At 39.0% G+C, this 22,287-nt stretch overlaps 1 protein-coding gene across 1 annotated transcript in view; it reads left to right on the top strand.

Annotated features, from left to right (window-relative positions):
• The window catches only part of LOC149260950 (proline-, glutamic acid/leucine-rich protein), a 319,977-nt gene that overhangs the window by 151,330 nt on the left and 146,360 nt on the right, over positions 1–22,287 (top strand). Inside the window, exon 7 of the mRNA XM_089421448.1 lies at positions 930–989. Within this exon, the coding sequence (XP_089277574.1) occupies positions 930–989 (60 nt within the window). The remainder of the gene's footprint in view (positions 1–929; positions 990–22,287) is intronic.

Below are 22,287 nucleotides of genomic sequence, written 5' to 3'. Positions count from 1 at the left end.
TAACCTCTGTCTATCCGCTTCAGGTTTCGCCAACAAAGGGAAACCAGTAAAAGAAATTAAATATAATATTATATAGATATAATTATTTTTTATTAAAATAACTCTTAATTATTTAACTATTTCGTATTTAAATTGGAAGTGGAAATTGGTGGTTTGATTAATAACTTAGAATAGTAGTCTGAGAGCACATTTTGTTGCATGGGCACATTTTATGGTTTTGTTGAACCACCATTGAAAAAGAACAGAGTGATTTGTGCTGGACGAGTCATGAAGGTAATATCTAACTGCTATCTGTAGGTTTTTGTTCTACCTCCATTTGAAAGTTGATGGTCATATGCAGCAAGGGGGTAATCGACACATTTAGCGGCTGGAATTCCGATGGAAAATTTTATGCATTTGTTTCATGCTATTGAAAAATATCTTGAAAACCCAGAGTCATATATGTTAGACGAATCACGAAGGTAACATTTTGATGGCTATTTGGAGGTTTTTGTTGGGTAGCCATTTAAAAATCGATGGTAATATACGCTCAACACTGAACGGCACATTCAACATCTGGAGGTTCAAGCACAGATTTTATGCATTTCATTTTACACTATTGAAGCAACAAATGAGGTTGAACCGAACACCTGAATAGCAATCGAACCTGAATCAAACCTGGGCCGAATTTATACTTCGTTTGAGGTTTGCCGGACTTTGAACCCGAAGGTTCATGTTTGGCGAACCCTGTGACCTTGTCCTTAATATTATTATATTGTGAAGCTTTACTAAATTTCATTACTTTTCCTTTTGCATATGTTTGCTTCTAAGCTTTCTTTGTTGAAAATTATTTTATAGCATTCAAATAATGTCTTTTGATTGGAATCATTGAAGAGATTCGGTTTTCATGGTGAGCTTGTTACATTTTAAGCTGGTGTGTTGTTTTACAGGCAGAGTCTGTACTGGTGTCCAAGATTTTGTATGGAAAATGCAGTATACAAGTTTGCCAGGTAAAACAATTTATATAACTACAAGTATAATTGAATTTGTCCCAAAATTTCTCTTAAAATAACACTATCCAATAATGTGTTGTTTGAAGGATATTAAATGTTGCCCAATTTTCACTGCTGTTGTACTAAACTACATTGTAATGCAAACATTTCCTTGTAAAGATGTCCAGAAATTCCTTTGCATTTTTATTTAATTGGTGAATATATTTTGCTAATTTGTGTTCAATCAATATTGCATGTTCATATCCAATTTTAGCTTGTTATGTTTTCGAGAGAACAATTCACATTAAGAACTTTTGGTGCCCCAAGGCCAAGACTTGTGGAGTCCAACTTGCAAAAATCAATACCATGAGGCAAGTTGCAGTGAAGCCAAAAGGCAAGGTAGTAGTGTTGTCAACAACCATAAGGTGGGTTTTTAGTGAATTCAGTTGATATAAGGCAGGGTTGCAGTGTAGTCAGGAACTAGATGTTGAGGTTGCAAACCAACCAAGCCCTGTAGCAAAATGTTTTGATGTTGCAAAACGTGCAAGATATAGTTGCACTGGATTCATGTGTAACATGACGTGTTATAAGATTGCAAGACAAAGTTACTGCATGTCACAAGATAATGATGCAACATCGTAAGATGAGATTGTGGCGTCATGCATATAAGGTTGCAACATGTGAGATCGCAAGACAATTTTGGAATCTGTGAAGATTGCAAGGCATGATCACAGTGCTTGCAAAGACTGGAAGGCAAGAATGCAGTGCAAGGCAAGGTTGTGATATTAGGCAGGACTACAAAATGGCATGGTCTGCAAGAGCATGCTAGAGAAATCACAAGTCTACAACCTATGTTGATCTGATGGGAATTGTTTACAACGTGACAGAAAGTCAACAATAGCAGAGAGGCATAAATATATTTTCTATTAAAATTGTAAGTAGAACAGCCAACTACACTTTTTAACAAGCATACACACATTTATTAACAAAACCTTGACTTTAATTTTTCGTATGTAGGAGTCTTAAGTTTTAGTTTAAAGTCATCATTGGATTTCAATTAAACTAAATTTGGTTTACAAATCATTCTTGTATTTCAATTAAAATATCCTTCCAAAGTTTGTCTCTGCATGATTTATGAATAAAATGAGCATTACTTTCAGCACTCTAGGTTAATCATTATTTTGTTTTCCCGAACACACAACATATCTCTAAAATATTCAAATTTCTCCATGCTCAATGTCTTTGTGGCTATATCTGCAAGCTGATCATCAGATTTGAAATAGATACATGCTTTCACCATGTTTTGCATATGCTCTTTAATAACATGACATTGCACCTCAACGTTTTTTTTAGTATAATTATTGATTTTTTATAACATAAATTGTGCTTTGGTTGTTACAAAACAATGTTGTTGAATGCACTGAATGTAAGTATTAATTGTTGAGTACTCTCCCTGTTAGGATATTCCGACACATAGGATATAGTTAAGTTCAACTTGGTCTAGTATAGAGTTAGGTTAGAGTTAGGTAAAGTGTGTTTCTTTACCGTTGTACATTTTGTAACTTACAATCCGACGGTCACGATATGTAGTGATCCGACGGTTCACTCTCACCTCGGTATTACCGACACTTGATCCGTGGCTTGACACCCGATTGGTCCATGAGTTCTATTTAAAGCGCATGGAGGGTCATTGTTCGGGTAATCCGTGCATGAGAGAAGCTTATGTAAATTTTCATTCTTTGATTAATAAATTGCCTGTAGTACCCACGTTGGGACAGGCCGTGGACTGTTTCCCTCCTTGCACTCTGAGGGTTTTAACTACGTCAAAAATACTGGTGTATTGATTTGAGATCTGGTTGTGAGCGGTGTCCTTTTTGGTATTCTCTCTGTGGAACTTACCCTGTAAATTCCTACATGGTATCAGAGCTATTTGAGGGCCGCGTCCGTTGGTGATCCAAATCTGAAGCCGGTAGAACTGCATGCGGCTGTCGTTTCCTAGATCTGTTGTTTCTGACTGCTTTTGGGCCGAGAGGACTGCTCTGTTGCGTTCGGAGCATCTGTTCCAGTGAGGAACCCCTTTCGTTTCACGCGAAAAGGTTTCCGGTAGCCCTAGCTGCGTCATTTTTCAGATCGGGAGGTATACAGTGTTTTTTTGCAGTTTACTGTTAATTTCTCTCTGCTTATTTCGGTCTCAGTTTATTTAGCCTTTTTTTTAACCGGATCTATACCTTTCATTTCTGCGTATGCTCTTTGCCCTGCGACTCTGTGCGATCTGGGCAAATCAGAAACAGAAAGGAAGGATTTTTCTCATGCGTATGCTCTTTTCCCTGCACCTTAGTGTGATCTCGAAAAATCAGAAACATTGAGAAAAATATTTAGTTTTTCGGCTAAAGCTAACCTTGAGATTTTTTTTTAAAATTTCTAGTTTTTTGGCTAAAGCTAACTTCGAGCCGCAAGGTTCGTTTTTCTTTGCATATTCGTGTTGGGTTTTGTGTTTTGTGTTTTGTAGGGAAAAAGAGCTTTCTCAAGGCAAGCACGCAAACCGAGGCCCCCCCCCCTCTCTCTCTCTCTCTCTCTCTCAAATTTTTTGTATAGATCAATTGGTTCAAAGCTATTTTTAGAGAGTAGAGGTCTTGGGTTCAAGTCTCCATTTTGTGGGGGCGGATTTTTTTTCATTCCCGCACATTCGCGCACTTTGCCGGCAACGTCAACAATTTTTTTTCAAAAAGCCATAACTTCTTCATCCGGAAGCCTTTTTCAGAGCCGTTTTTTTTAAAACCGCCTATTTTTTCGAGATCTATCCGTTGGAACACTTACTTTCAGCATCTTCAGCTTCAGTTTTTTAAAAAAAAAATGGAAAGTCCATGCCAAGTCATTCTTGACAGCACTAACTACTTCCAATGGGTAGAATACATGGAAGATTTACTTAGAAGTAAAGGTCTCTTCAGAATAGCCACAAACCAAGAGAAGAAACCAACAGATGAAGACAAGGCGGCAAAATGGGAAAATAGACAAGATCAAGCACGTGGTTTGATAGGGATGTCTATTTCTCCTGATCTTAGATTCCACATTGCAGGACTTGAGACTCCTCATGAAGCATTAGAAAAACTTGCTAAAGTTTTTGGGATTAAAAATGAAATTAGATCCCATCAACTTGAAAATGAGCTGCTTACTTTGGATCCTAATAATTTTTCTTGCATTGAAGATTTCTTGTCCAAATTCAAGACCCTTAGATATCTCTTGGAAGGTGTTAAAGTTAAGAAAGATGATGGTAACCTTATTTATTCCATCCTTACTAAGTTAGGACCAGCCTACTCTGTATTTGTTTCCACTTTCCATTCTACAAGGGAAGCTTTCATTTGTCAAGGACAAGAATACAAGGCCCCTTCCTTTGACTCCTTTTGTGATTCCTTAATAAGAGAACAAGAAAAACTCTTACACCTTGGTCTTCTTAATCTTGGAAACTCTTCCACGAAAGCGTTAGCCGCCCAGCAGCACCCAAATTCAAAGAATCCTAAGAAGTCATATCCTCAAAAGAATGGTCCTAAACCATCTCAGCCTCAAAATGAAAGATCATTTCAGCAAAATGATAAGACCAATAAAAACAAATGGAAGAAGACTGATAGACATTGTAACTTTTGTAATCGAGATGGCCACTTAGAATCTAAATGCTTTAAGAAGATGGAAGCCTTGGAAGCCGCAATGAAGAAACATAACATCCATCTGGAGCCTACTTCAACTTCAACTTCCGGAACGGCACTTTCTGCATGTCATCGTCAATCATCTCAGTCTGGTTATGCATTAAATGTATCTTCTTCTTCTTCTCATTCTCATGAGTGGCTCATTGATTCTGGAGCCTCTTGTCACATGGCCAAAAACCAAGCCATGTTTTCTTCTTTAAATGATTGTAACACCAAAAATATATATATTGGTGATGATAGATCTCTTAATGTTGTAGGGACTGGAACTGTTCATCTAGACAATGGTCAGTTCAATGATGTATTATGTGTTCCAAACTTATCCTGCAACCTTCTATCTGTCTATCAGATAACTCATTCAGGTGAAGGTAAAATTGTTGAATTTTCACCTCATGATGTTGTAATCAAGGATCTAAAAGATCCTAAACAGATTCTAGCTACTGGTCTTGCTGATGATTCCAAAAGGTTGTATAAGTTTCACAACTTTGGGTCATCCCATCTTCCCTCAGTATTTGTTGCTCATAATGATGAAGTGAGCAAACTTTGGCATGAGCGGTTTGGTCACTTAAACTATCGCTCCCTTCAGCATCTATGTAAAGAAAATATGGTGACAGGTCTTCCTATGGTATCTTGCAAAGATGGTGTTTGTTCCGGATGTGTACTCGGAAAACATCATCGGGACAGTTTTGACAAACGTGCCTCTTGGCACGCCTCAGCCCCTTTACAGCTTGTGCACAGTGATTTATGTGGTCCTCTTCCTGTTGCTTCATTCTCTGGCTGCAAGTACTTCTTAACTTTCATTGATGATTTCTCCAGACGCACTTGGGTATACTTCTTAAAACTCAAGAGCGAAGTATTTACACTTTTTTGGCCTTCAAAGCATTTGTTGAAAAACAATCTGGACATCAAATTCTTAAGCTAAGAACTGATAATGGTGGAGAATATGTTAAAAACACATTCATCAACTTTTGCACCGAAAATGGAATTCAAATGCAACATACTGTTCCATACACTCCACAACAAAATGGTGTAGCTGAAAGGAAAAATCGCACCTTAAAGGAAATGGCTAATTGTATGCTGCAATCTAAAGGACTCAGTCTTAGTTTTTGGGCCGAAGCAATTAATTGTGCAAATTATATAATCAATCGCACTCCTACTAAGGTTCTAGAGAATATCACTCCAGAAGAAGCTTGGAGTTCCATTAAACCAGATGTAAGTCACTTTCGTGTGTTTGGAAGTGAAGCATGGGCCCATATTCCAGATGAAAAGCATAAAGCTTTAGAACCTAAGAGTGAGAAATGTACTTTTGTTGGATATTCTGAAGATGTAAAAGGTTATAGACTTATTCCATTTAAGTCCAAAAATGTTATCATTAGAAGAGATGTAAAATTTGATGAAAATAAATCGGCCTGCGAGCCTAGTCCGGCGGATGTGCCACCTCTTCCTATCTCTTCTATCTTTGAAAACATTTCTTCTTCTGATGATGAAAGCGAGGATGATAATCCTCCCCCACCTTCTCAGGATCCTCAACTTCCAAGATGGGTCCGTGCTACTCGGGATGCAGCAGGTGATCTTGCCGGTGATCCTACAGATCAGCGACGTACACGTTCTCAGTTTGAAAGAGCCTCTTCTTTACTGGCTCAAGCTCCAGTAAATCATGATCCTGACACTTTTGCAGAAGCTTCAGGCCATCCACATTGGGAAGCAGCTATGAATGAAGAATATCATTCATTGATGACAAATGATACATGGGATCTTGTTCCTCTACCAAAGGGACGCAAACTTGTTAGATGTAAATGGGTTTACAGAACCAAGTATGGACCAGATGGGAAAGTTGATAAACATAAAGCTCGTCTAGTTGCTAAGGGCTTTTCACAGGTTGAAGGCATTGACTACACTGAAACCTTCTCTCCAGTTGCCAAAATGAACTCTATCCGCCTTGTTCTTTCCCTTGCTGCCTCTTTAAAATGGGAAGTCCATCAAATGGATGTTAAATCTGCCTTCTTGCATGGGGACTTGCAGGAAGAAATCTATATGGAACAACCCATTGGCTTCATACAAACAGACTCCAGCCTTGTTTGTCGACTTAAGAAATCCCTTTATGGCCTCAAGCAAGCTCCTCGGGCTTGGTATGCCAAAATGGATAGCTTTCTTTTAGAATCTGGCTTTTCTAGGTGTCATTCTGACAATACTGTCTACACCAAGAAAGTGGGCAACTCTCTTATCATCCTTGTTCTTTATGTTGATGATCTTATTCTTACTGGTAGTGATCCCAACCTTATAAACCATGTGAAGTCCAGCCTTAAAAAGAAATTTGAAATGACAGACTTAGGACACTTACACTATTTTCTCGGTCTTCAAGTCTTGCAATCCCAAGAGGGTATTTTCCTTTCCCAGTCCAAGTATGCTTGTGATATTCTTCGTCATTTTCACATGGAAGACTGTAAGCCAGCCCCTTCTCCCTTTCAGTCTGGAGTCAAACTTTCAGTCTCTTGTACTTCTCCTGAAGTTGATGCTACCTTATACCGTCAACTTGTCGGAAAACTCTTGTATTTAACCCATACTCGTCCTGATCTTTCCTTTGCTGTTGGCCTTGTTGCTCGTTTTATGCAAAACCCCCGTGAAAGTCATTGGAAAGCAGCTAAAAGAATACTTCGTTATGTTCGAGGTACAGTACAGTTTGGGATTCATTACAGTGCCAAAGCAGCTCCTCTGTTAGTTGGTTTCACTGATTCTGATTGGGCTGGTGACCTTGATGATCGGAAGTCTACTGCCGGTTATGTCTTCACTCTTGGTTCAGGACCTATTACATGGGCTTGTAAGAAACAGGCTGCCATTTCTCTTTCGTCAGCAGAAGCAGAGTATCGTGGTGCCGTGGAAGCTAGTAAGGAAGCCTTGTGGCTTCGTCAGATCCTATCAGAGTTTGGCTTTGAGCAGCAGCATCCAACCACACTTTGGTGTGATAATCAAAGTGCCATTCAGCTATGCAAAGATCCAGTCCAGCATCAGCGCAGCAAACACATTGAACTACACATGCACTTCATCAGAAAGCTCATTCATGACCATGTTCTTGAAGTGCAATATTGTCCAACAGATGATCAGGTTGCAGACATCTTCACAAAGGCTCTCACAGAGGCGAAGTTCACTAAACTTCGATATATGCTTGGAGTTCAGGAAGTTGTCACTAAGGGGGGATAGGCTCTAGTGCCTCCTTCCTTCTCCTATTGTGTCATATTTGTAAATCCTTCAATCCTATCCCAAGTTGTTCTTAAGGGGGGATGTTAGGATATTCCGACACATAGGATATAGTTAAGTTCAACTTGGTCTAGTATAGAGTTAGGTTAGAGTTAGGTAAAGTGTGTTTCTTTACCGTTGTACATTTTGTAACTTACAATCCGACGGTCACGATATGTAGTGATCCGACGGTTCACTCTCACCTCGGTATTACCGACACTTGATCCGTGGCTTGACACCCGATTGGTCCATGAGTTCTATTTAAAGCGCATGGAGGGTCATTGTTCGGGTAATCCGTGCATGAGAGAAGCTTATGTAAATTTTCATTCTTTGATTAATAAATTGCCTGTAGTACCCACGTTGGGACAGGCCGTGGACTGTTTCCCTCCTTGCACTCTGAGGGTTTTAACCACGTCAAAAATACTGGTGTATTGATTTGAGATCTGGTTGTGAGCGGTGTCCTTTTTGGTATTCTCTCTGTGGAACTTACCCTGTAAATTCCTACACTCCCTAACCAAACTGCTCTCCAACTGCTGCTTTGCATTCAGCTTTAAGTAGAGGAGAATACTATGGCAGTTTGCTAAGTATGTTTGCTCATTAGCTGCCAGGAGTAAATAAGCTGTAGCTGTTAATGTATACACTGATGGCATTCTTTGTCTACAATGCCAGTTGTATTCTTATTTGGGTGGTGGTTTGTGACCATTTCTACATATTAAAGGTGTAGCTTAATTCAATTAATATACAAAGCTACACCGTATGAATTAAAGTCGTCAAACTTAATGAGTGTTAATTTTAGGTATGTTCTATGCTTAGAGCAATTTATATAAACTTTCACAGTTAGCTCAATATTTTTTCCAGATTAGCAATCACATCAGCATAATAGTAAATTGCAAACGGAACATAAACATAAATCACAGATGACAAGCCAAGACAAGAGCACACAAGATGTGGCACTAGCCAGGGACAAACCCCAATGTGGGGAAACCCTTGATCAATTCTTCTTGTATGTTCTTCAATAGTTCAGTAGAGAGAAGGAGAGATAGTACGTATGCAACAGAAGTCAACACTTTGACTTATCTAAATAGGAGCATAGATAATCTCTAAGAAGATGATACATGAGATAGCTGAACTCAGTTGAAGACATGTTGCTTCAATTGATTCTCCAAGGTGACTCCATCACCAAGCTGCACCTATCATTGTGCTGCACCTCATCATCATGCTGCACCTCACTGTGTTGCACCATGCTGCACCCATCATCACTATGCTGCATTTCATCATGCTTCACTAATCATGATTGTACCCATCACTGTATTGCATCTCCTCATGCTGCACTATGCTGAGCTCTTCATTGCACTATGCTGCACCCAAATGCATGCTGTAACACCTCATCATCCTGCTGCTGTATGTATTCTCGTTGTTGCTATATGCCCATCATTACCATGCTGTCCCATTGCTGCACCAATGTCCAACAACACTGATCTACACCATGTTGCACCATCACCACTACTGTGTGCACTGTACATCATGTACCTGTGTGCACTATGTTGCACTATACAACATGTACTCATTGCTGCTCCTATGTGCACTATGCTGCATTGTACATCATGTACTCATTGCTGCTCCTGTGTACACTAAGTTGCACTATACATCCTACTATACTGTCTATAATGTTACAACATTCATCATAAGACTTGGATCTATCATAATCCAAACAGTAGATAGAGAATCCTTATTTAGAACAGCGTTAAGGATAGTTGAAGGTGTGGCTTCTTTATCTCAGCGTGTGAGAGCATTCCTTCCATGACAGCAAGGGTATTCCTTTCATGACTGCGTATAGGATGAGGGATTTTCCTTTCATGACAACAAGGGTATTCCATGTGTAGAGCACTTCTTCTAAGACAACGTTTAGGTGCCATCTCCATTAGGCAGCATAGCAACTAAGTTTAGGGCATCTCTTCTCCTTAGACTTGCGGCTAGGGTTTCTGCCTTCATTTCCATGGCTGCGTATTTAGGGCATCTCCATAACTGCGGTTAGGGTCACCCTTAGGACAACGTATTAGATGAGGGCTGTCTTCCTTGACAGCGTAGAGGATTAGGGCTGTCTTCTTCACAATATGACTGCATCTTCCTTGACAACGTATTGGATTAGGGCTGTCTTCCTCACAATATGACTGCATCTTCCTTGATAGCGTATTGGATTAGGGCTGACTGCGTCCTATATCTAGGTCATGCGTAGAGTTGCTAGGGCATCATCTAGGACTGTGTTTAGAGCATCCTCTAGGACAATGTTTATCCCTTAGAGATTCTTCTTTCCACTAAAACCCAAAACAAGTGGAGAAGAAAAAATCTCAAGAGAGTTGTGTGTACAAATGACTTGCAAAGCACTTGTATTTATACCAAAACGTGGAGCACAAGTGGGGGCAGTTTAGTTGCTGGCCGACCTTGACGAATTGTCCCATAACACAAATAAATTCATATCTCCATGAATACTTATCGGAATCAGATGATCTTTAGGTCTATCCTACACCTCTCGATGAGAGGAGTCCAAGAAAAATATCATCTGCCATAAATAAGATGACCCACATGGAGTTTGGCCCTAGTTGCCAATTTTAACAATGAGGCCTTTGACTTGGAGTTCACTCAAAATTATTTCTTTGATTTCAAGTCAACTTGCAAAATTTGAAAATAATCAATCATACATATCGATGTAAGTATGAAAAATTAGACACCAAATATGCAAGCTTGCTGATTTGCATTGCATGTAAAGGTGCAAATAGGCAAACTCACATTATGATGCATAAGCTATATGTTTTGAGATATGTAAAATTAATGTTTTGACTCTTCAGACATTATGCATAAATATTGAGGCTCTAAATGGCCTGTAGAATCTGAAAGTGATCAAACTAATCTAGTAATTCATTACTAGGTAATCATCAAGATCATAATCATGGGATGAACCCCAAGGATTGTCCTTTGATTCAATTTTTGCATGAGTTGTACTCTCCTTTTGAGGGTCTGCCCTTGATGGTCCTATTACCCCTTTATATAACGTGAGATACGTGAAATTTTAAATTCCGTTACAATTACTGGTTATTATTCTGCAATTAACTTACAGAAAATATTGAATAAAACACAACTGCAACTTCACTGAAAAAACAAATAATCACATGAACTGAGAAAATTATACATACACACACAAATAATGGACACCAATATTTTTGGACAAATGTCCTTGTAAAAACCCCGAAGGGAAAACCAATGCAATAGATGAGGGTTTTAATTATTAATTATTCAACAAAGTTATTACAGCTAGTTGCTATCGAATGGAAAACCTCCAGAAAATTTTTCTGGTCACTTCTGCTAGTTTCCCTAACCTCGGTTCACAGGTGCGGCAAAGTAGATAAACTTGGCCCTCCTGGAAACTTGCATTGGCTGGGAAAATTATCTCGGCTTGCACTGGAAAACCTTGACCTCGACCAACAAATTGATCCTCTTGTGCAAATCGATCTCTCCTGTGCAAATTCCTTGCTTCGAAATTTCTCCCTCTTTGAGCAATTCACATTGCCTACTAGGGTAATTCACACCCCCTGCTGGAGGGAAGTCACACTGCTAGAAAATTGGCGTCTCTTTGCAGAAAAAATCGATCTCCAATTCTCCCTATAAATCTCTATTAAGAATCTCTTCAGTAGTCTCTAATGAAACCCCTGTTGCTGATGTCTCTACGTTGCCTCTACGCCCTTGCTAGCACTGCAACTCTGTCTCGATGTGCTCTCCAAATGCCTTTGATTTCCTCTTATAATCTCTCATTGATAAATCAACGACCACGATCTAATCACAATCGATGGCTAAGATCATCCTGACCCCATCAAGTGACTTTTTCGGAAGTCTCTAGAGGAAAATCAAATTCTCCCAAGTAATACTGATTAATTAAGCTTAGACTTATGAAAATTAGTTAACTGCTTAATTAAATCTAATCAAGGCATTTTCTTGCGAAACCTTTTTTGGGTATTGGATAAAATGTGTTCCTTAGCCTCATAGACACAATTTGAGACTAGAACACCTGCCCAAGCTACACTAACTAACAATTTTATCTAGTTGAAGACCTTGCCTACGTAGGTTGCCCATGTAGTGTTATGGATTTTACCCATATCCTGATATTAGATGCATAAATATTAGTAACTATTAGTTGGAATTTTCTTTACACTGGAGATGCGAGTGCAGGATTGTTGATGGAGTATTATGGTACATTGTGGGGGCATTATTATTTGTGCACACACTTTCCTAACACTTCCTTGGTGCATAACACCCAACTTATTCAGAAGAAGAACCTTGCCTTCCCTAAAGTCTTCGACATAATATCTGCTACTTACTCATCTATAGGTATATATTGTAGCTTGACAATCCTATGCCGCACATAATCCTTGATGAAATGGTATCTGATGTCTATATGCTTGGACCTGTCATGAAACACCAGATTCTCTGACAACTGATGAAACTCTGATTGCTACAATGTATCACTATAGTCTTTATCCTTTGACCACACAAGGCTACTAGCTGCTTCTGAAGCCAAATGGCCTCACATGTAGCCATGCTTGCTGCTATGTACTCTGCCTCGACTGAACTAAGTGCTACGGACATTTGCTTCCTGCTATACAAAGAAACAACTCCTGATCCTATTCTGATGCAGCACCTCGAAGTGCTTTTCCGATCAACTGTGTTACCTGCCCAGTCCACATCAGTATAGCCAACCAACTTGACACCATCACCTCGAGCATATCTAATCCAATACTTGAATGTGCCACGCAAATACCTCAATGCATGTTTTGTCGCTATTCAATGCACTCTCTTTGGTTCCACCATAAATTGAATGAGAGAGTTTACTGCATAGGATATGTCTTTCCTAGTTTTGACCAGATACATGAAAGAGCATATCAACTGTCTACGCAAGGTGGGGTCCACATCCTTTTCCTTGGATGCATCTATCTTCCTCCAATTCGTGATCATGGGAGTAGACATGACTCTGCAATCCTCCATCCCAAATCTCCTCAGGATCTCTATGTAGTATTTCCCTTGTCCAAGGAAAATCTCGCCATTCGCCTGCCACACCTCCATACATAGAAAATAGATCACGAGTCCTGAATCATCTTGAGTCATCTTGCCAAGCGCTCTATGTGGGACTCTATTCTAAATATAAATAGTGGTACTACATGCTTCTTCCCGTAAATAGTGTGGGAGATCCTAGTCATACCACATAGATCTTGCTGCCTTTGAAATTGATCAGTTCTTCCTCTTAACAACCCTATTTTGTTGTGGGTTGTAAGGAACCATCCAACCTCTCCTAATTCCTGCCTTAGTACTGAACTCTTGGAACTCCTTGCTAGTGTACTCTCCTCCATTGTCTAATCAAAGAGTCTGGATCTTCCTAATTGTCACCTTCTCCAATAGAGCCTTGAGCTCCTGAAAGCAATTGAAGACCTTGTTGGAGAATGCAGTAGGGCAGCTATTAATTCAAATTCTCCTTAATATTAATAATTGCTTGTGAACTTCCCTCAAACAAGCCAAGGTCTCCAAAGTCAAACTAGATCAAAACAAAGTATTAAGCTCTTTTGCGGCAGGGGCGACTTGACATCTTTAAGGGTTTTTGACGCAAATTACATATTAAAGTTTTTTTTTTTTTTTTTTCCTTTACAAGAAGTCCAAATAGAACTTTGACTCAACAAATCCTAGAAGCATGAAGAACATGCTTATCTAATAAAATAATAATAATAAAAGTTATTTTTCTTTTTTTTTCTTCTATATAAAATATACAATGATACAAGTACAAAGATCCTTATGAAAACGAACCTAGTTACATTTTCTAACACTAACTCTTAACTAGGGAGGAATTCATAACCGGTACAAGGATGCTTCTCAAATTAAAATATTCTCATAAGAAGAGTTGGATTAGTAAGCCATCTTTTAAGCATTAACATCAAGATCAACATTGTCAAATAGTAACATAGTGAGGCCTTTTGACTAAGAAGCTCTAACTCTCTACAACAATAGAGCACAATGCTGAGAGGCACACACATGGACACCACCATAGCCTCTCATAGTACATACCCCATCCCGATGTTCACCATGTATGTCCTTCCAGGACTATTCTTATCTTGGATTCCTAATACTCAAAGAATATCAGTCCTCTTCAACCACTCTTATCTTGGTTACCCTGTCCAATCCTCAAGGGAGTGTCGGTCTGTGGGACTACTTCCTATCTTGGATTCCAATTCTCAGGGAGTACCAATCTGAGATGCTTATCCAATCCTCCATTCTCCCTCCCACTGTGATACACTAGAGGTACAATGATTAGTCCTCGTCTAGTGCATGACATAGATGGAGAATATGGTGTCCACCATTGCTCTCAATTAGGGAGGAGGTCCTTACTCCTCGAACATAGAGGAGATTTCTTACACCCTCTCAATTAGGGTGACATCATTACAATCCTTAGCTGGTGTCGTACTTCGTCAATACATCAACTACTTGTTCTTCTGTGGAGATATAGTTGTAGCTATAGGGCTCCTTTTTCACATTACATCATTCCAGAGCTTCAGTTAGATTCTTTCTCATTATATTTTCATGACAGGGTTTCTTGGCTCCTAATAGCATCACATCATATCAGATTTCGAGCTTCTTGGATCTTGTCAATCATCAAACAACATTGCCATCAAATGGTTCATTTTTTTTATCTTCAAGGAGTTGAGCTTTCTCCCAGCTGCTAGCACATGCCTTCCATAACAAAGTTTTGCCTCGTATTCTTCAAAGAACCATATAAGTTTTTCAATATCTTTTATGTTATTCCAAGTCATCAAAGGTGCTTTTACCTCAATCCATGTGCTTTCAAATCAAATCAAGTAACTATAAGTACAACATCATTTAGCATACTCTCCTTCTAGCCTCTTCACATGTCTTTGCAATATGTCCTACCAGGGAGCAAAGTCATATCCAAGTAGGTCATCAATTTTAGATGCCAAAATCTAATATCCTTTGGTCATAGTGTCATGTCAAATTCTTCTATTTTCTCCCTTTGTAGTCAATATTCCTTTGCATGTTCTATCTTCATATTGCAACAAGGTTTTGCTTCAGCTTTCAGTCATCAATGTGTTCATGGAATGAACTCATCAGCTGGAAGCTTCAATATCATCAGGGTCCTTACAACTCCCTTTTTTAAGTTATCATCAAGCACAAATCTTGCTTTACTTTGTTCTTCCATCCTTCTCATCTTGCTTCCATAATTTTGACAACCTTCATTATGTGCCTGCAATTCTCATTAGCAAGTACAACCAAGCAAAATATACAAAGACAAGAGCATGATGTCAATCCTGTTAATCTAGGGTTTCCATGATTTCTCAAAAGTGTATTTCTAGGGTTCTAGTTACAAACCCTAGATACTCCTTGACCTAACCCTTATTAGGGTTTTTACTTTTAGCAAAAACACCTAATCCTTGGGTTTTGTTTTCAAGCTCTAGGTTTTATCTTAATCCAACCCTTGCTAGGGTTTAACACACCCTAGGATTTCAAAACTAGGGTTTTAATATAAAAGAATATTTAGCCTTGCAAACCCTAGATACCATTTCCCAAGGGCTAGGGTTTTCTAATTTAAGTCTCAACTAGGGTTTATGAACCAAAAATCTTCAGGACATTACAAATTGTAAACTCTACAAACCTTAGATTCTTTATAGTTATCAAGACTTGCCAACTATGCATTGCAAAATGCTATAAAACCCTAATGATACCGTTATGTTTCTCATCCAATAGATTACAAGACCTAGTCTTCATATATAGCTTATCATCACAACCTTACATGCCACAGTTTCTAATCTATATTTATGCAAGCCTTTTTATGATCATTGTCATGCAGTAATGTGCATAAACCATACGTACCTCTATGATTTTACCTATCTTTTACAGACATCTGGTCTTGTTCCACAAGTTCTATCAATTTTGTTCAAACGAGACAACTTCTAGTAGCGTAGAGATGAGCTTCATTGACCTTCAAATATAGTACTTACGAGTTTTGGTCTTTAGATTATTCATAATTATTCTTTCTCTATCTCAGGCTCAAGTATTGATGTTGCAGGGATAATCTAATCCATCTATAAAACCTCAACGCTTCGGTTTTCAAGCTGAGATGTGAACCATGTAGTTCCTATTGCTTTAAATAGGTCGGTTTTATGTAGTATTCCATCCAGTGTAGTTTTGATGACACAATCGCTATATATATTGGAGTTATAGAAACGTTGTTCTGCTGGTCATAGAGTTGATGATAACCAAGATATGTAGACTATTGGTGAGAGAAGCAATCCGCAATTATGATGCAATCTCCTTGCAAAGATTAGTGATGCTATACAAGTATAATTCAAATGATCCATATATATAGAACGATCCATAGCTATAGGTATAGTGTGTACAAGAGCCACAAAGAGTCATTTAGGAATTGAATTCGATGACACAAGGATATGATCTAAGCCATAGATCGAAAACAATACCACTGTAAAGAAAATCAAGTTTCAAAATATAGTGAGGGAGCCTCTGGAGTGTATAACGAATTAAGAGATATCGACCCATATGTGTATAGTGAGAGCACGTTAGCAAGAATGCGAGCCATAGATACGAGCCTCCACAAAAAATTCGATCCATGCGATCACAAAAGAGTGAGTCATAAAACGAGCTCCAATGATGTGAATATGATGCGTGCCATTATCCTGCAACAAGTTCTGACATGGCTTGAGCTCATATTATAATATGTGATGACTTCAACATGTAGTCACTCTATGTATCGTCTTTCGAGATTAACGTTTTTTCAGTATGCTGCCAACTCACTCATGTATTAAAACTTTGCTTTGTATGTAGTGTGAGTGCTCAATCTCTGTGGAGGTACTACCATGTATGTCCTTCCACATGCGTTGGCCGATCCAAAATACTACTTTCGTCATTGTTAACACTTTGTCACTTCAATGAGCCCCTTGTTCGCATTTGCAACCCATATGGATTGAATCAGATTTATGTCGAATTAGCTCCGAAACATAACCAGATAACCATAATCGTGGAATGACAAAATTGCCATGGACGTGCCAACGAACTTTATTCCATGCCATAAACAACCCTTGCACACGAGCCAAAATCACTTGTTGTTTTAGAATATACCTCACACTGTTACAATCAGAATTAGAACTTTTTCATAGGCCTTTGTCCTTGATTGAGGAGAGTCCACATGCCAAAACATTGATCAGATGAGAATAGAACTCGGCCATTGTGTGAGATAGTGAGATTATTACAGTGATGTAGAGTGAGGCCATACCTAGTGTTTTTAAAACATGCCTTCCTAACCGGTAACTGGTCAAACCGGCTGGTCAGCAAGGCCACTGGCTGAAAAACCTGGTTAGGAAGGCGATGTGGCGGATTTTTGGCCCTAACCTATCCTAACCGACTAGTTTAGGATGGAACCAATTGGTTTGTAGTCAAATCGGTCGGTTCCATCCTAAACTGGCCGATTACTATATAATATTTATGTGAATGAGCTAGGTTGGTTCAACTAACATCAACCTTTCAAGATGTGCAACTAGTAGAGGTTGTGACTCAAATGAAACAAGCTTGAGTTGGAATCAGCGTCCATTGCCACTTAAAGTCCACCTACATCTTGAAACAACTACATTTTAGCTAAAAGCTCCTTGTTTCACATTAGATCTTTAGCTTGTGTTGTTTAAAGCCTTTTTGGCACTGAGCTTAATACTTGGGAAATTTGTGGAGTGTTGCTAAGCCTTAATTTTCCATCTACTAGTCCCTCTTTTGTCTTCACCTCAAGTCTTTTGTTGAAGTTTTCAAGCTTTGACACACCTCCTCGAAAGTTACTCTCATTGTGACACTTTTCATGTCACTTAAACTTAGAACTTGCTAGTCCCAACAACATTCACTAATTTTTGGCAACCTTCTATCTTTGTAATATGGCATGCATCATCGAAGCTTTTAACTTTTTAATACTTATGACAAGTTGAAAATCTCCTAGATTTTGAACCTTTTAAGCCTGTGTCATTTGATCAACTGCCTCTATCTTTTGATTTTTTGTATCAACCTATGGCACAAAGTTTGCAAGTTTTGAAGTTCAGAGGTACCACAACACGTTGCACATTGATGTACCTTTGGGTATCAATAAAGGTGCTATAAGACCATAAGAGCCACAAAGCAAAAGAAACAAGTTTGGAACTTTCAATAATGTGCATCAAATGACATGTAAATGAAAGATTGAAAACTCCAATCCTTATGATAGGGAGCAAAAGGAAAAGAATTTGCAAATGTTGCATTTTGCAAGCTACTTAAACTTTAAAAAAATCTCAACCTGACAAGAATGTAAAACTTCAATATCAAGTAAATTGCAACAAGGAAAAGGGTTTATCATGATAAGTTGTAAATGAAAGTGACATGTTGCAAACATCATAACGACTGAAAGATTCAACTCACGGAACAAGGCACATACGAACGACTAAAAGATTCAACTCACACAACAACACACATAAGACAGATCAATAGCGATGCGCCACATCACAAGTTGCAGATCAAGTTGAGGCATCCTTAGACTCTGAACCAGATGATGTCTATGTAGCTCCTGATGATGATCCCGTGTCTAGTAGTGGTGATGAACTTGATGATTGATCATGTGTACATTATAGACTTGTAGTAGGCCAATGGCCTCATAGCTTGCATCATTGTTTTTGGACTATATAGGCCATTTAGAGCTTCATTGCTTATGTATTTTACTATTTTGTCGATGATATGTATTGCACTCGGTGCCATTTTGATATTTTCACCTTTACATGGTATATAAATGAGCAAACTTTGCATATTTTGTCTCTATTGGCTTGGAATCATGGTTTTAAATCTTCAAAATAGTTTTGTTTCATTAAAAATTAATTATTTAATGTATTTTTCTAAAACCGGTTCGTTTAGACCTAACCAGTCCCGGTTCGACCAGTTCCCATCGGTAAACCGGTTCATTAGGTGGATCGGTCCAGTCACCGGTTCCGGTTTTAAAAACATTGGCCATACCAAAGTATGCCAAATGTGAGAGCATCCATTGTATGCCAAATACGAAACCATCAGGTAATTATGTTATGCCATAATCATATCTAGGGATACTAAATACAACATGCCTCAAAAACAAAGAAATGCAAGTTACTGTGATAATGCGAGCTTTAGGAAGTATGATGCGAGCCACAGGGATAAAATCATTGTATTGAAATAAGATCACTGACTATTGTGTTTTGGAGCAAACCACCATAAAGTAATGAATTACTGTAGATAGATTTGAGCCACTGAAATCTGAAAGAGCTACAAGAATATTTGATCCGAGTCATAGGAACATAATTTACGTGCCACAATGATACGAACGAGCCATAAAAGTGATGCCATTGGTGATCTGAAATCACCCCTAGGTGACCTCATGAAATTAATGAAGGTATTACAGACTCGTGTTGGTGTGTGTCTATGTTATTTTAGGCAACGGATTGATAAGATTGCGAAATACACAGACACTTGAAACAGTAAGAGATCACAGTAAGCAAAATATAAACACAACAAAAATTTAATAAGGAGTTCACCCAATCCTCCTGGGCTACGTCTCCTGGTCCAGCCTTCAGTGGTTGCCTTTTTATTATGTCTTAAAAATAGAGTTTTTCAATAAGGAGCTCATCTGAGTCTCACTTAACAGAGGATGGCACTTGGAATTCCCAAGTCCTTAGAGTTCATAGACTCCCTCACTGAATTTCGACCTCAATTGGTCTCTGTCTGCTCGATGTTGCCTTTGCTCGGATGGTCAGCTCAGCTTCTCTGTTCTCTGTAATTTGCCTCTCTTTCTGTGTCTCTCGGCCTTCGGCTTCTTTTCTGTCTCCCCTTTTGCCTCACTGTTTGCTCGTGGCTTTAAAGCCAGTTTGTTCCTCCCGACTATTCGTTTATGCTTCCTGGCTCTTTGGATCGCCTGCCTTTGTCTGCTGGAACTCCTCTGCCCTGCGTCACCATCGCTATGTAACACTTCGTAGAGAGGTGGCCACCTATCTCTTTGCGAACTGAGTGTCAGTTCTTCTTGAACGCTTGTTATTTTCGTTATCTCCCAGATGCCTGTGAAACAGATCCTTCTGTCGACTCATTGGTCAAATCAGACTTCAAATCTTATGTGCCGCAGTTTATTTCTCCCTCGGGTCCGGTCATCCATCGGGTTGAACCTCCGCCGTTGATCTGGAGCCCCCAGATCCTACGGTCTTCGCTCATATCGCATGGTTGAGTTGCTCGACCATTACTTCGTGATGTAAGCGGTTTTTCTCTCTCATCCGCCGGACACACGTCACTTGGTGTATGGAATCGCTTGGTCCTCGGCCAAACCCACTTACTGCTCGAAATGCCTCCGATATTCTGCCGGTTTTGAGCGCAGGACCCGCCTTGTCGGTTTTAGCGCTTTCCCATGGTTTTCTGGTTTTCCCTGTGACCGAGCACTCGAGGCTTTTCCTTCTCGAGGGGTTTTGCCCAGTGATACGCGATTCAGAAACAACCTCCATTTCTAGATCTGAGCTTCCTAATTGCCATTTTTGTACCATGCGCGGTCTCCATGGGCCAACAGTCAGCGCGCTTTGACCGAAGGTCCTCGTTGTTCCATGCTGGCTGCAAATTTCCATTATTTAGAGGTTATTTCTGATAGCTATAAGATTTGTTGAAGTCTGTCATTCATTCTGAACAATCATGGAATTGTTTGAGGATCCAATTCAGACCAACTGGGGTGTAAAGTAATGCCACAGGAATGCATTGTGATGAGCCTCAGATATAAGTCTTTGGGCCATAGAGAAATTAATATGTGCGAGCTACACTGTAATGCGAGTTTTTGTGGAGCAACTACGAAATAGATCTGAACTTCCAAACTATTTTAAAGTGTCTTTATCCAAATCACTTGCCACAAAACAAGACTGAGATAAGTCAAATGCCAACAGAGTGATCTTTAGGTCTCCATCTTCAAACCTTCGCTCTGATACAATGTTGATAAATTTGGAGGCTTTAAGAATTAGGGTAAATTTATCTTCAACTGATAATTTATATCTCCTACAAAAAATCCTAATTCCTCTGATCATATCTCCAAAAATATAGCAAACCAAGATCTAAAATTTGTACACCAAGTTCACCAATATTTTGACTCCACGTGGTTTCAATTTTAGCTTCTAAAGCTTCGTAGAAAAAAACTTTATAGCGAAAATACCAAGATGACCTGTTTGAAGAAGCAAAACCCCAGAATGCAAAGCTTTGATACCAAATGTTATGCAACCAACTCATAACAAGATAGACCAATGGCTTAAAAGTTATGCTCTTCGAGGGGGAAACCTCCTTTATGTTACATAAATGAACAATTCTTGGATGATACAAATGATAAGACCTCTTTGGTATATATAGCAGTTTGAGGGGTCACAATATAATTAGAGCCTACATAACAATAATAATGTAAGGCCACAACAATAACAATAGTGGGCTTCTAAGGGGGCACAACAATAACAACATGGGGGATACATGGGCACAACAATAACAATAAGTAGCTATAATAACAATAACAATAAGGGGAATACACTAGTATTGTAGGGACATAACATGCTCCTTTCCTTCAAAAAAGTGTTGTGCTCAACGCTTGAGTAGTTCTTGATGCTTCTATATAAAATTATCATCCTCCCATGTGGAGTCTTCAACGGGTAAGTTCTTCCACTTATTGAGATGCTTTGAAATTAATCGATTCCATAGCTCTCGGGTTCTTGTTTCCATGATTGCTTTAGGGTCAAATATGATTTTTCCTTCTTCGTCAATTGCTAACAACACTATTTGAACTGGAGCTTGTCATCGATAACCTTCTTTAAACATGAGACATCGAAAACTTGGTGTACTCGGGAAAATGCAGGTAGCTCCAATTTGTATTCCATAGTACCATTCTTTTGCAACACCTTTTAAGGACCATAGTACTTGGGTGATAATTTATTATCCTTCTTAGCTTGCTTGAGGGACATTTGTTTGTATGGTTGTAGCCATAAAAATACCTAGTCGCCTACATCAAAACTTCTCTCACTGTGATGTTGATCTGCCTGTTGTTTCATTCGATTCTGTGCCAAAGTGAAGATACTCTTTAAGAGTTGGAGAACTTGTTGATGTTCGATGTGATCTTCCACTGCTTGAACCTTAAAATTTTCTTTTAAAGATGATGTGATGGATGGTGGATGATATCCATAAAGTGCCATAAATGGGGTCATTTTTGTTGTAGTATGGTAGGAAGTGTTATACCACAATTCAGCTAGAGGTAACCACTTGACCCATTGTGTTTTTTTATCAGATAC

The sequence above is a fragment of the Pinus tabuliformis genome, chromosome 6 (genome assembly GCF_031772625.1).
Source record: "Pinus tabuliformis cultivar Carrire ecotype Pingquan chromosome 6, CPIR1, whole genome shotgun sequence".
In the NCBI taxonomy this organism is placed as follows: Eukaryota; Viridiplantae; Streptophyta; class Pinopsida; order Pinales; family Pinaceae; genus Pinus; species Pinus tabuliformis.
This window is presented reverse-complemented; position numbering and strand designations above follow the sequence as displayed.